At 41.3% G+C, this 14989-nt stretch overlaps 1 protein-coding gene across 8 annotated transcripts in view; it reads left to right on the plus strand.

Moving 5' to 3' along the window:
• The window catches only part of MTCL1 (microtubule crosslinking factor 1), a 185327-nt gene that overhangs the window by 15059 nt on the left and 155279 nt on the right, over nucleotides 1-14989 (plus strand). For all 8 annotated transcript variants that reach the window (XM_043508090.1, XM_038392755.2, XM_038392756.2 and 5 more), the window contains exons 2-3: nucleotides 12049-12273; nucleotides 14154-14312. In XM_043508090.1, coding sequence (XP_043364025.1) covers nucleotides 12049-12273; nucleotides 14154-14312 — 384 coding nt within the window. The remainder of the gene's footprint in view (nucleotides 1-12048; nucleotides 12274-14153; nucleotides 14313-14989) is intronic.

The raw sequence follows: 14989 nt of genomic DNA on the forward strand, positions 1-14989 counted from the left end.
TAGATAATCAAAGTGTAAGAAAGAGTAAATGAAGTTCTTGTCTTAAAAAGTTGTGCCTGACTGGCTACACTCAGAAAAGTTCAATTACTGAATCTTTGGCTTCCTGAGTTTGTTGCTACTAAATTACCTTTATTTGTTCTAGAATGAGAAGATTGTATTGTCATACATTGTAAGCATAAATGACATTCCATTTGGCTGGATCTAAAACAAGTTGCTTGTATGTTTTTTAGTTAAAAATCTTTGCTTTATCTCCATTAATTCCATTTCTTTGTTTGTGTAACTAGACTGACATCTAGAAAGAAGAACTGCTTAACTTTTCCCTAAGCAATATCCTCTCTTTTCCAGGACTTCAGTGGGAGCAGATCAGGCTCTTGTCTCATGAAATGAGAGGAGACTCAAAGAGCTTAGCTTGATTAGCCTAAATAAAAGAAGGCTGAGGATTACTTTCTATAAATACACCAGAGGGATAAATACCAGGGAGGGAGAGAAGTTATTTAAGTTAAGCACCAGTGTGGATACAAGAACAAATGGATATAAACTGGCCATCAACAAGCTTAGGTTTGAAATTAGATGAAGGTTTCTATCCATCAGAGGAGTGAAGTTCTGGAACAGCCTTCTAAGGGAAGCCGTGGGGTCAAAAATTCATGATAACTTTGTGGAGGAGATGTTCTGATGAGACTGCCTACTGTTGCATGTAGCTGATCTGCAACTGCTAGCAGCAAATATCTCCAACAGCCAGCGATGGGACTCTAGAGGAGGGGAGGGCTCTGCGTTACTACAGAGAATTCTTTCCCATGTGTCTGGTTCTTGGGTCTTGCCCACATGCTCAGTGTCTAACTGATCGCCATATTTGTGGTTGGGAAGGAATTTTCTCCCAGTATGATTGGCAGAGATCCCGGGTTTTTTTTCACCTTCTTATGGGACATGGGTCACTTGCAGGTTTAAACTAGTGTAAATGGTGGATACTCTGTAACCTGAAGTCTTTAAATCATGATTTGAGGACTTCAGTAAGGTAGTCAGAGGTTAGGGGTCTATTACAGGAGTGGGTGGTAAGGTTCTGTGGCCTGCAATGTGCAGGAGGTCAGACTAGATTCATAGATACTAAGGTCAGAAGGGACCATTCTGATCATCTAGTCCGACCTCCTGCACAGCGCAGGCCACAGAATCTCACCCACCCACTCCTATGAAAAACCTCACCCATATCTGAGTTATTGAAGTCCTTAAATCATGGTTCAAAGACTTCAAGGAGCAGAGAAGCCTCCCTCAAGTCAACCATGCCCCATGCTACAGAGGAAGGCGAAAAACCTCCAGGGCCTCTCCAATCTGCCCTGGAGGAAAATTCCTTCCCGACCCCAAATATGGCGATCAGCTAAACCCTGAGCATATGGGCAAGATTCACCAGCCAGATACTACAGAAAATTCTTTCCTGGGTAACTCAGATCCCATCCCCATCTAATATCCCATCTCAGGGGATTTGGCCTATTTACCCTGAATATTTAAAGATCAATTACTTACTTAAAGATCAGTGGTCACCAACTGGTAGGTTGCGATCGACAGGTCAATCCTGGAGCCTCTGACAGTCGATCGCAATCTCCAGCTGCTAAAAGTCTGATGGTGCAGCTGGGCTAAGGCAGGCTCCCTGCCTGCCCTGGCCCCATGCCACTCCTGGAAGCGGCCATCACATCCCTGCGGTCTCTGGGATGGGTGGATAGGGGTCTCTGCGTGCTGCTCCTGCCTGCATCCACCACTCCCATTGGCCGGGAATGGGTAACTGCAGCCAATGGGAGCTGCGGGAGCGGTGCCTGCAGGGAGGGGTAGTGTGCGGAACCACGTGCCCCCCCCCCGAGGTCTCAGGGATGTGCTGGCCACTTCTGGGAGTGGCTTGGGGCCGAGGCAGGCAGGGAGCCTGCCTTAGCTCTGCTGCGCCACCACCTGGGAACCCCCCGAGGTAAGCACCACCCAGTGGGAACCCGCACCTGTCCCACACCCCAACCCCCTGTCCCAGCCCTGAGCCCCTCCAGAAGCCAGCAGCCCAAACCCCCTCCTGCACCCCTGTACACCCTCCTGCATCCCAACACTGCCCCAGCCTGGAGCCCCCTCCTGCACCCCTCACCCCCTCCTGCACCCCAATCCGCTGCCTCAGCCCAGTGAAAGTGAGTGAGGGTGGGAGAGAGCGAGTGACGGAGGGAGATGGGGAATGGAATGAGCAGGGTGGGGCCTTGGGGAAGGGTCAGGGCCTTGGGGAAAGGGTGGGGTAGATCCTGGGTTGCCCTTAAATTCAAAAAGTGATCTTGGGCATAAAAAGTTTGGAGACCATTAGACTAGATGATCATGATGTTCCCTTCAAACCGTAAAGTTTATGAGTCTGTGAGTCTTTCAGACATACAGAGAAGTAAAAAGAAAAGGAGTACTTGTGGCACCTTAGAGACTAACAAATTTATTAGAGCATAAGCTTTCGTGAGCTACAGCTCACTTCATCGGATGCATTTCATCCGATGAAGTGAGCTGTAGCTCACGAAAGCTTATGCTCTAATAAATTTGTTAGTCTCTAAGGTGCCACAAGTACTCCTTTTCTTTTTGCGAATACAGACTAACACGGCTGCTACTCTGAAACAGAGAAGTAAAGATCATCATGCTCTCCACCTTGTGTTGCAATTGAAATGGCCACTTTGGGATATTGGAGCAGAATGTATGTATATGTGTATATATATATGTGTGTATGTTTATATATATAGTTTATATAAATAAAATAATAATCAGGTCCCTGTTTAAGTAGGGGTCCATCCTCTCAGTAATATATTCTTTTATAAACCATATCATATCAATTCCCCTTTACTAGACGAACAAACAGACATTTCTTTTATGTATTTATTTACTTTGACTTCTACTAAGTACCCATTCCAAGTTTTACAAAATTAAAATATACTATATGAAAGTTCATATTCATAACACACATAAGAAGCAATATCCTAATAATGTTTGTTCACCCACAATAATAATGAAAACAAACCTTAATGAAGACATGGGTTGAATCCATCCGTTATTTCCAACTCTCTCTCAACCAGACTGAATCTTTTTCTTATGCTTCTAAGCTTGGGAGCTATTAAGGTTCTCCTATGCTTATGCTTTAACATCAATGATGACTGACATGTTTTCCTCCACTGTGGCTTGATTAGTACATTTAAAAACCTGAGCCATTGTAGTTTCAACTGCAATTTCCACTTTTCTGAGTCTTTTCTCCATGTCCGTTGTGAGGATTGCAAATTGTCACTCTTAGTGTTCACATCATCTAAGAGGCTCCAGATAGAATTCTTTCAAGCCATATAACCAAACCTTCAGGCTAGTCACTCTGGTACTGTTTTTATGCTTTGGGAGTTCCCCCTGAGAGGTTTGCAAGGCTGAAGTGTGCAGTGTAAAAAGGAGGCATCTTTCTCATTCTTGGCTGTGGGCATTTATTTAGATGTGTTTCAGCACTGGTTTTCACTGAGCATTGACTCAAATGTATGCTATTTTATAGTATACTATGATCAGGTATTAAAAAGGGAGCCAATGTGCTGACACTCCATGATTACACGCCTGCTCTCTTTAGCAACAGACTCTGCCCTTTAACACCACCTGAAACACCGTTAGTGCTTCTGAGCACCTTCAGAGAAGAATAAACTGTTACTGAACAATGTTTTCATTTAAAATGAACAAACATGCATCTCTTCTGCATAGGCATACCTGCCTTTTTGCCACTGTTTTTGTTTCCTTCATTAGGAGCAAGGTCAGATCCTTATTTTGGACCATGAAAGGGTAACCCCTTTCTCCATAAATTGTGTTGAGGTTCTCTGACTCTCACACAGAATTCCAAGTGCTATTGTGCAAAATCACATTCTGAAACCACATCTGATGTTTGGATCTGACTTTATATTTCAGAGTAATAGCACTTTGCACCAGCAGTTCCACTTTTTAGTATTTAAAATAGATTTTCCTGATTTTGTCACGTGAAGATGTTCAGTCTATTCCTTTTTGCATGGCTGGAGAGTTGTGCATTGATACAAGCTCCAGAAAACATGAGTGGAACATTTCTTAGGCTGCCCAAGTAGCAGTGTCAGGGATAACAATATGTGCAGATTATGGCTATTTCCCCACAACATACTGTGAAACCAACAAGTTCCTTGGGGTACATATTGGCAGAGGCTATTTTTTATTTTATCTATTTGTTCATATAATATTCAGCACTAAATAAAGCACACAGTGAGGGTGAAGACTACTTTTCTCATTCCCTTATGTGGTCAGAAATGTTTGTGCCGTCTTTTGAAATCTGCACTCAAATGCCTTGTAGTACAACTCTGAAACTCACCTATGTGCTGAAGAACAGCCCCTTTGCCATCAAAAAAATTAAGAGGGTGGGTTCTCGTACATTAAGAGGGTGATTTCTAGTTCATCCCCAAAGTTATATTTGAAATAAATGAAATCTTATAAATGTATAAAAGAGACCAGAAACAAGTATAACAAATGATGACAGGCTTTCAAACTAAGAGCTATGAGCAGAAAGATTAAGTGAATTTAACATGAGTAGTCTACAGTAAAAACAAAGGGCAGAGTTGACTGTCTACAGAAATATAATTCACACCAGCTTGAGCAATTTTGCTGGGAATCATTAGGATGGAATGATTGAAGGAGGGGACTGGAGTCAACTGTCCAGCTAATAGTGGCCCCAGGATGAGATCTGGGTGACCATTGGCAGGAGGTTCTAGGTCTGAGTCTAGAGACCAATTGGTTGAGAATTTGAGACAGGAAAGAAGTCAAGAGTGGACCTTTTGGAGCTTCTTAAGAAGCAGCAAAATGGGCTCAATTTTTCTTAGCTTCACTGCTCATTAAGGTCAAGTTAATCTGTCCATGTTTGTGGGCAGGCATAGTTTGATTTGGGGTTGACATATGTTATACTCTGGGGGCATTGGGGACTTTGATTTGACTCAGAGTAGCAGCCGTGTTAGTCTGTATTCACAAAAAGAAAAGGAGTACTTGTGGCACCTTAGAGACTAACAAATTTATTAGAGCATAAGCTTTCGTGAGCTACAGCTCACTTCATCGGATGCATTTGGTGGAAAAAACAGAGGAGAGATTTATATACACACACACACAGAGAGAACATGAAACAATGGGTTTATCATACACACTGTAAGGAGAGTGATCACTTAAGATAAGCCATCACCAGCAGCAGGGGGGGGGAAGGAGGAAAACCTTTCATGGTGACAAGCAAGGTAGGCTAATTCCAGCAGTTAACAAGAATATCAGAGGAACAGTGGGGGGTGGGGTGGGAGGGAGAGAGAAATACCATGGGGAAATAGTTTTACTTTGTGTAATGACTCATCCATTCCCAGTCTCTATTCAAGCCTAAGTTAATTGTATCCAGTTTGCAAATTAATTCCAATTCAGCAGTCTCTCGTTGGAGTCTGTTTTTGAAGCTTTTTTGTTGAAGTATAGCCACTCTTAGGTCTGTGATCGAGTGACCAGAGAGATTGAAGTGTTCTCCAACTGGTTTTTGAATGTTATAATTCTTGACGTCTGATTTGTGTCCATTCATTCTTTTACGTAGAGACTGTCCAGTTTGGCCAATGTACATGGCAGAGGGGCATTGCTGGCACATGACGGCATATATCACATTGGTAGATGCGCAGGTGAACGAGCCTCTGATAGTGTGGCTGATGTGATTAGGCCCTATGATGGTATCCCCTGAATAGATATGTGGACAGAGTTGGCAACGGGCTTTGTTGCAAGGATAGGTTCCTGGGTTAGTGGTTCTGTTGTGTGGTGTGTGGTTGCTGGTGAGTATTTGCTTCAGATTGGGGGGCTGTCTGTAAGCAAGGACTGGTCTGTCTCCCAAGATCTGTGAGAGTGATGGGTCGTCCTTCAGGATAGGTTGTAGATCCTTGATGATGCGTTGGAGAGGTTTTAGTTGGGGGCTAAAGGTGATGGCTAGTGGCGTTCTGTTGTTTTCTTTGTTGGGCCTGTCCTGTAGTAGGTGACTTCTGGGTACTCTTCTGGCTCTGTCAATCTGTTTCTTCCCTTCAGCAGGTGGGTATTGTAGTTGTAGGAATGCATGATAGAGATCTTGTAGGTGTTTGTCTGATTGTCTGGCTATGTAGACTCCCTCCTCAGGCCCTTCGTTACCAGCACTCCCAGCTATCTTCGAGACACCACTGACTTCCTGAGGAAACTACAGATTGGTGATCTTCCTAAAAACACCATCCTAGCCACTATGAATGTAGAAGCCCTCTACACCAACATTCCACACAAAGATGGACTACAAGCCGTCAGGAACAGTATCCCCGATACTGTCACGGCTAACCTGGTGGCTGAACTTTGTGACTTTGTCCTGACCCATAACTATTTCGCATTTGGTGACAATGTATACCTTCAAACCAGCGGCACTGCGATGGGTACCCGCATGGCCCCACAGTATGCCAACATTTTTATGGCTGACTTGGAACAACGCTTCCTCAGCTCTCGTCCCCTAATGCCCCTACTCTACTTGCGCTACATTGATGACATCTTCATCATCTGGACCCATGGAAAAGAAGCTCTTGAGGAATTCCACCATGATTTCAACAATTTCCATCCCACCATCAACCTCAGCCTGGACCAGTCCACACAAGAGATCCACTTCCTGGACACTACGGTGCTAATAAGCGATGGTCACATAAACACCACCCTATATCGGAAACCTACTGACCGCTATTCCTACCTACATGCCTCTAGCTTTCATCCAGATCATACCACTCGATCCATTGTCTACAGCCAAGCGCTACGATATAACCGCATTTGCTCCAACCCCTCAGACAGAGACAAATACCTACAAGATCTCTATCATGCATTCCTACAACTACAATACCCACCTGCTGAAGTGAAGAAACAGATTGATAGAGCCAGAAGAGTACCCAGAAGTCACCTACTACAGGACAGGCCCAACAAAGAAAACAACAGAACGCCACTAGCCATCACCTTCAGCCCCCAACTAAAACCTCTCCAACGCATCATCAAGGATCTACAACCTATCCTGAAGGACGACCCATCACTCTCACAGATCTTGGGAGACAGACCAGTCCTTGCTTACAGACAGCCCCCCAATCTGAAGCAAATACTCACCAGCAACCACACACCACACAACAGAACCACTAACCCAGGAACCTATCCTTGCAACAAAGCCCGTTGCCAACTCTGTCCACATATCTATTCAGGGGACACCATCATAGGGCCTAATCACATCAACCACACTATCAGAGGCTCGTTCACCTGCGCATCTACCAATGTGATATATGCCATCATGTGCCAGCAATGCCCCTCTGCCATGTACATTGGCCAAACTGGACAGTCTCTACGTAAAAGAATGAATGGACACAAATCAGACGTCAAGAATTATAACATTCAAAAACCAGTTGGAGAACACTTCAATCTCTCTGGTCACTCGATCACAGACCTAAGAGTGGCTATCCTTCAACAAAAAAGCTTCAAAAACAGACTCCAACGAGAGACTGCTGAATTGGAATTAATTTGCAAACTGGATACAATTAACTTAGGCTTGAATAGAGACTGGGAATGGATGAGTCATTACACAAAGTAAAACTATTTCCCCATGGTATTTCTCTCTCCCTCCCACCCCACCCCTCACTGTTCCTCTGATATTCTTGTTAACTGCTGGAATTAGCCTACCTTGCTTGTCACCATGAAAGGTTTTCCTCCTTTCCCCCCCCTGCTGCTGGTGATGGCTTATCTTAAGTGATCACTCTCCTTACAGTTTTCAGAGTAGCAGCCGTGTTAGTCTGTATTCGCAAAAAGAAAAGGAGTACCGGTGGCACCTTGTTAGTCTCTTAAGTGCCACCGGTACTCCTTTTCTTTTTTCTCCTTACAGTGTGTATGATAAACCCATTGTTTCATGTTCTCTCTGTGTGTGTGTGTATATAAATCTCTCCTCTGTTTTTTCCACCAAATGCATCCGATGAAGTGAGCTGTAGCTCACGAAAGCTTATGCTCTAATAAATTTGTTAGTCTCTAAGGTGCCACAAGTACTCCTTTTCTTTTTTTGATTTGACTGGGATGGTTGTGTCAACGGTTGGGATTGTTAGTGAGGTGACAAGAGATTAACTTTCCAGTTTGGATTGTAATTAGTAGTTTCTGATATGTGCATAATCCTTATAGCCATAATTACTTCAACCCCTTTGTTGGATTATTTGATTCGGGGAAGTGGACAGATTATCTAGATGCAAGTACTGGATTGGATGAGAAAGACGTGTAACAGGTGCTAGAAGTGTTATCTGTAGGCATTAGTTGGGTTTCATGGCTGAAGGATGGGCCTTTGTTTTTGGCATATGGAGTAAAGGCAAGGAGTTATAAACAGTGCCCCACGAATTCTGCAGCAACGGATGCCATCCACTGCCGGATAGTGTGCTTTGGAATCTTTCATTTAAAATCAAATAATGTTTCTAACCCTTATGGTTGTGAAGATAATTTTAAAAATATGAACTGACTCTGCACCTAACCAGCATAGGCATTCGGAGTCAGTGGAGAGCCTTAAACAATATCTTTGACATGTATGAATGCCCCCATTCATCCCAATGTGTTGTTAACTCTGAAATCTAAAGATGCCAATTTCAAAGTCAACACTTAAGCACATTAGCAAATAACACATTACCAAGCTGTCCTCCTCATGTTCCAAAGACACAACTGTCCCCTCAGCTGCTGCCAAAACCTCCAGCTTCCCTCTCCGTTAAAAAATTTAAAGTGCTGCTATGCATTATATATGCAGAAATGTACAGCATAGTGAAAATGTGGGGACAGCAAAAAAACAAACAAAAAACCCTCACCAAAACAAAATTTATTAAAATAAACAAGATAGGGCTAGTGTATCATATTTTTTATTTCTTATTTCATTCATTAAAAAGCTTCTTTTTAAACAAATATTCTTGCCAGTTTCATTTATGTTCAGTCTCCTACACCAGAATTCTATAGAAACCAGGGAACTTGCTACAGTACTTAGACTCAGCTTGCCATGAAGTACACAGGGCTGGATTATATGTAGTATTTTGAAATAATTCTGTTCAATTTGGTATGTGTAGAGTTTACTTCAATGTTACAGTATGTTATTTGTGGTTAATTAATTGACTTGAAACTTAATGGTATGTCTTCACTGCAGAGTTAACTCAGGTTTTTTACACACGAGTTACTCCTCCTGAATTAGCCTACCTTGAATGAGAGTAACCATACTGAAGTAACACTTTAATTGCTGTGTCCACGCTTGCGCTGCGCTTGTGTTTTTCCCTAAGGCTTCTGAGAGCACATCCCATGATTCTTAATGCTGCAGTATGTTAAGTCATGCTATGAGTTCTTTCACAGTGTATTGTGTGAGAACTTGTCTGTCCTTTCTGAGCACCCAGGGAGGATTATGGGAAGGCATTGGAGGGCTGGAGGTAGTCAAGCCTGCATCCACACTGCAACATCGTTGCAGCTGTTGAGTTGTGCGCACCCAAGCTTTAGCCTATATCCCTTGATGGGCTAGTGCTAATTCAAGTTGAAAAACACTCAACATAAGTTTTTTTTTGTGTGTGAAAGAGAGTTGAGTTAGTGGCAACACTCAATTTATAACTCAAGTTAACTTTGCAGTGAATAGAAGCCCTTGTTATTAATAAAGTTAAGCAAAGATGGTTGCATCTTCTTTTGGCCAGGATGTTGTAAAGAGAACAAGCATCCAATACTACTTCGTTAGCAAAGATAAGATGGGAGATAATGAGCTTAAGGTGGAACAAGATAAATTTAGGTTAAATATTGGGAGAAATAAAACTACATATACAGTTGGGTCAACGGCCAAGGGAAGTTGTGAAATCACTATCATTGGATTCAGTCAAGGCTAGCTTAAACACACACCTATTAGAAGTGATTTAGAAATACATTCATCTTGCCATGCTGCAGGGGATTGGCATAAAATGATGCATCCAGAGTGATTCATGACAAGTCTATAAGTCTCACATCGGTGTGTCTTCCACTTGTTAGGGTAACTTGAAAACTTTCAGTTATGTTTGAGTTTAAAGGGACATTGCCAACGAAAAATCATACACTGGGCCAGTGTGTGGCTAGCCCCTGTGTAGGCATTTTGGGTGTGGTAGTGGAGGTGAAGACAAAAGGAGCTCCCACCTCTTTTCTCCAGCTCAAGGGCTGATCAGGATCCTGTTGATGAGTATGTTCCCTGCTCCTCCTTGTGTCTTGTGGGTATAGGTAAGTGAAAGAAAGGAGGGGAGGGAAACATTGTGAGAGGGTTTGGGTCACAACCCTACCTTTCTACTCCCATTCTAGTCTGCATTTGAAAGGGGGACATGTACACCCCTTTCAAGGATTGAATAACTTCCATGCCAGTGAGCACCACCTCAGAACCGCTGGCAGAATTTTAAGAAGAAATGAACAATATGATAGGTACTGTTGTTTATATTACTGTAGCATCCAGAAGTCCTAATTGTAGTTGAACACCCATTGTGATTGACACTATACAAATGCGTGTATAGACAAGGTCTCTGTCCCAGGGAGATTACAGTCTAAGACTCGGATCCAGCGAACACTTTATGAACATGCTCAACTTTACACGTGAATAGTTCCATTGAAGTGAATAGTACCTGTTAGTACTGTTAGTAACCCACCTGTACAATTAAGCTTGTGCAACAGTGTTTGCAGAATGGGGAATAAGAAGACAAGTCACATAAGAAGTGTGTGTGGGGGGGGAGGTGGAAAAAAAAGAGTAGGAACTGAAAACTTAGAAAGGGGAACAAGAAGGATGTCATATGCTTAGCTTATGCATGTTTTAGAAGCAAGAAATTCAATTAGTAGCTAAAAGTAGGCAGGAGACAAATAACGCTGAAAATACTGCAGACCTACTATGTAATATTTTTCCCCTGTGAATATTGCTAATACTGCTTGATTCTGTTGCTCATTAAAATACATAACTATGCCTTTTTGATTTGGCTAATAATATACTGCAGCTGTATCAGTCATTCTGGAGGATTTTATGGTGGAGAACATCTCCTGTCTTTGCTCTTTGCCTTGGCACCAGTCCTTTCTCATTTTAAACTTTAGTTAATAATAGAGCCGTAGAGATCCCCTGAGCCACCATGTAGTAATTTAATGGCCTATACCCCTGAGCTGGAAGGCCCATATAAGGGTTTTAGCTCAAAAGCATCAATCACGCACAGATTAAATGAATGGGAATAATAGAGTTTATCCTCCTTCAGAAGCAGTTTACCCTGCTGTAAACCTTAATATCTGACTTTAGCGAGCATGTTCCACTCCTGGTATAATTTAGAATTGGGACAATTAAAAGATTTGAGGGAAGGCATGACCTGTTTACATTCGTGTTGACACAGGTACTTTTCTGCCCATGTGATTCTGGGATTGGCAAGTGTGTCTGTGCACACACCCTGCATAGGTGAGGGAGGGGCTTTTCAACTGACCAGGAATTCATTGTGCATTCACTAAAAGACTTGGACATAAAGCATTCTGACGTGGAACAGTTGATTATTTGGCTGAAAGTTGAAAAGTTCATGTTGCAAAGATTTATTAAAGTTATTAAAGGGGGAAAGAACATTTTATTTCTTCAAAGGACTCTCTGTTATAAAGACATCACACAAAGAAATTCAGGCACTTAAGTAGGTTTGCTATAATTCTGATGAAATAAACAATCATCTAAGATAATGGCTAATTATTATGTAAATTTCATTTTAATTCATTTGGAGAAGGAAAGAATTATGGTGTTATTGGTTACAGGAGACAGATACACATCCTGGTAACTCTGGTCCATTCTTAATTACCATGGCAATTAAAACAAATAAAGCAGACATTCATTAATGTAATTCAACATAACTATTCTAGTAAGGGATAATATTTATATTCCCATGACATCTGAAGCTGCATATTCCAATCTGCATCACCTTTTTGATATTGTATCTTGACAAGCATGTTTCTTTTTTATTCTCCTGGATGAGATTTAGAGATCTAATGGAGAGGTGTTTTGGCTTTTCACAGGATGAATTGGACGAACTTCGAGCTGAAATGGAGGAGATGCGTGATAGTTATTTAGAGGAAGATGTTTATCAGCTGCAGGAACTCCGGAAAGAGCTGGACCGTGCAAATAAGAACTGCCGCATCCTGCAGTATCGTCTCAGGAAAGCAGAACAGAAAAGTTTGAAAGTTGCGCAGACAGGCCAAGTGGACGGAGAGCTCATTAGAAGTTTGGAGCAAGATTTAAAGGTGGGTAAGGTACTTGTTTGGAATATATTCATAGGAAAAAGTGAAAAGACACAATCTTAGTCTCTTCTCAAAATAATAGATATAAAAGTAACATAAAACAATTATTTGTATTTCTCAAAATATCAGACCCAGTGTCCTTATTTCTTGGCAGAAAGCAAATGTGCAACTTAATTTCTTGAAAAAAGGGACTTAACTAAATGAAAACTATACACAAATTCAAATGAAAGGAACACTATCAAGTTACATTTATATCTTATTCACCTTTGCCTTATCCTGTCAATCGGGGTTGGAGGCTGTTGTTGTTCATCTCCAAGTGTTATTGTCAAGAGCATCTTCCAAGCTGACACCAACCTTCTTCATGTTCTTCTTCAGAGTCTCAAACTACTGGGTCTTCCTCATGGTCTTTGTCCCATGACTACTAGCTCTTGTCCTTTCTGGCCAACATATCTTGTCATCTCAAGTGACCCAGCCATCTCTGTCAATGCTTCCTCAAGTGACCCAGTCATCTCTGTCAATGCATGTGGCCGGAATACAATAGCCTTTGTCCATTTTTTACTGCCATCAGGTGAAGCAGTTGCATGCCGCTTCTGGTTGACGCCCTAGTATTGTACTGATATATTCCCTGAAGATGAAGACCATAGAACATGTGTGACTGGCACAACTTTTACAAAGCAGCTGGCCGGGCCTGATGTTCTTGGTTTGAAATTGAAGTTCTTTCTCCTAGATGGACTACCTGCCCCAGCTAAACAGCCCCATCTGCCCAGAGCAATCTGGCTATAAAGTGCCAGACACCCCAACCTTTTAACACTCCCACTTCCAGTTAAGAACACCTCTGCCACGAGAAGGCAAGTGGTAAGAGTTTAGCAGTCAGAGGCTTTGAATTGTGCCAACTGCATGAGGCATTTTCTAGGGCGTGAGAACTGATCCTCAAACCCACCTCAGCCATAATATTTCTTTAGGAGTTATGTTAATAGATTTCTCATAAAAATGATTTTCTTTCTGTATTACCAAAAATCTTAGACTACTGTATCTAAATTTTAAAAATCTAATATATTTTCAACATTTATGCTGTTTATTTCCTTTTTTTGCATTTCACTTAGTTTGGAAAATTGAAAATAGACTAATTAAAATCATGTTTCCTTTTAGTCAGTTCCAATTCATGGTGATCATTCCTTAGCAGTTTGGTACAATGTTTGGGTTGAAACACTGTTGAAAAATACCATTCCTATAAAAATAAACAGTTTATATTGAAATAATTTTGTGGAAATGTTTCCATTTACGTTAAGCTTTGTAAAAACAGAGTTCAGTTATGCTGGAACTAGAACGTGCAAAATAAAAAGCTTCCTGCAACTGCTATTGTATTGCAGTTTAAAATCAGCTTCACTTTTCTAAATATGTCTGGGGGGAATATTCATCTTTGTCTGTGTTAAGCTGAACCTAGCAAACCTGTGTAGTCGTCTTTATTTTTTGCTTTTCTTGTCACATTTACCTAGTACTGACAGCTGTTGATGCAGCAAGACGTGGTAGATGAGGCTGCCACACAGGTGCTGTTTTGATCAAAACTGTGATCTGTCAATTTTAACAGTATAACTTCTGCATTTTTATTATTATTATTATTATTATTATTACTATTATTATTATGCTATCCCTAGGGTTTCTGAGCTTGATATGTCAAGGGAAATGCTTTGATAACTCTGAAGTTCCCATCTTCATTTTCTCCACTGGAAACATGAATGTAAATTCTCCTATGGTTTGAGTATTCAAAACTGGGTCTAATAATTTAAATTGAAGATCCCTTGATTATCCAAGATTATAATGTATGTATATTGCATGTTCAGGTAGTTAGATTTCTTATTTGGTGTTTATGCTATTCAAACCAGGTAGCCAAAGATGTATCTGTCAGACTGCACCATGAACTGGAGAGTGTGGAGGAGAAACGTGTTAAAGCAGAAGATGAGAATGAAATCCTTCGGCAGCAGATCATTGAAGTGGAAATATCCAAACAGGCACTACAAAACGAGCTGGACAGGTTGAAAGAGGTAAGCACTAGCCAGGAAAATCATGCAGAACCATGTTCTTGGTTTAAATGGAAAGCTTGTTATCAAAGCATTTTAGAATGTTTTTGAAACAAAGATATTAAAATACCTTCTTCCATTGGAGCTGCTGATACAATTAGCACTGATAATCATCTGCAAAATCTTTTTTACTTGCCCAGTGGCATTCATAATTTAGAATCCATTGAGAAGTCATCAATTATTTTTTATTCAGTGCCCATTACAGTGCGTATACCCCATATTTACATTACGAACTAGATCCTGCATGCCTCAGTTTTTACAAAGGCAAAACTCCTATTGACTTCAATATGATAATATAAGATCTGGGAATTTTGCTTATGTTAGGACTGAGTAAATTCTCACGATTTGTTCCTGAAAGGTTAATTTAGATTGACAGAGTAAATCTTGGCTTACCTTACTAGTTGACATCAGTGGGACTACTGGCGGAGCAAGGCAGGTAGGAATTGGTTTGTAATGCACAAAAAACATTGAACTGAGAAACAAAAATGTTGTGTGTTAAGAAAAGGAATAATTTCTATTGTACCTGACACATATTCATAATGGATAAAATGGTGCTGCTTAATGGAAATGAAGTGAGGAATGGAGGATACAATAAAGGAAGATGGAAGACCAAACATGGCTCATACCCTGATCTATGGTAG

The sequence above is a fragment of the Dermochelys coriacea genome, chromosome 2, assembly GCF_009764565.3.
Source record: "Dermochelys coriacea isolate rDerCor1 chromosome 2, rDerCor1.pri.v4, whole genome shotgun sequence".
NCBI classification, from domain to species: Eukaryota; Metazoa; Chordata; order Testudines; family Dermochelyidae; genus Dermochelys; species Dermochelys coriacea.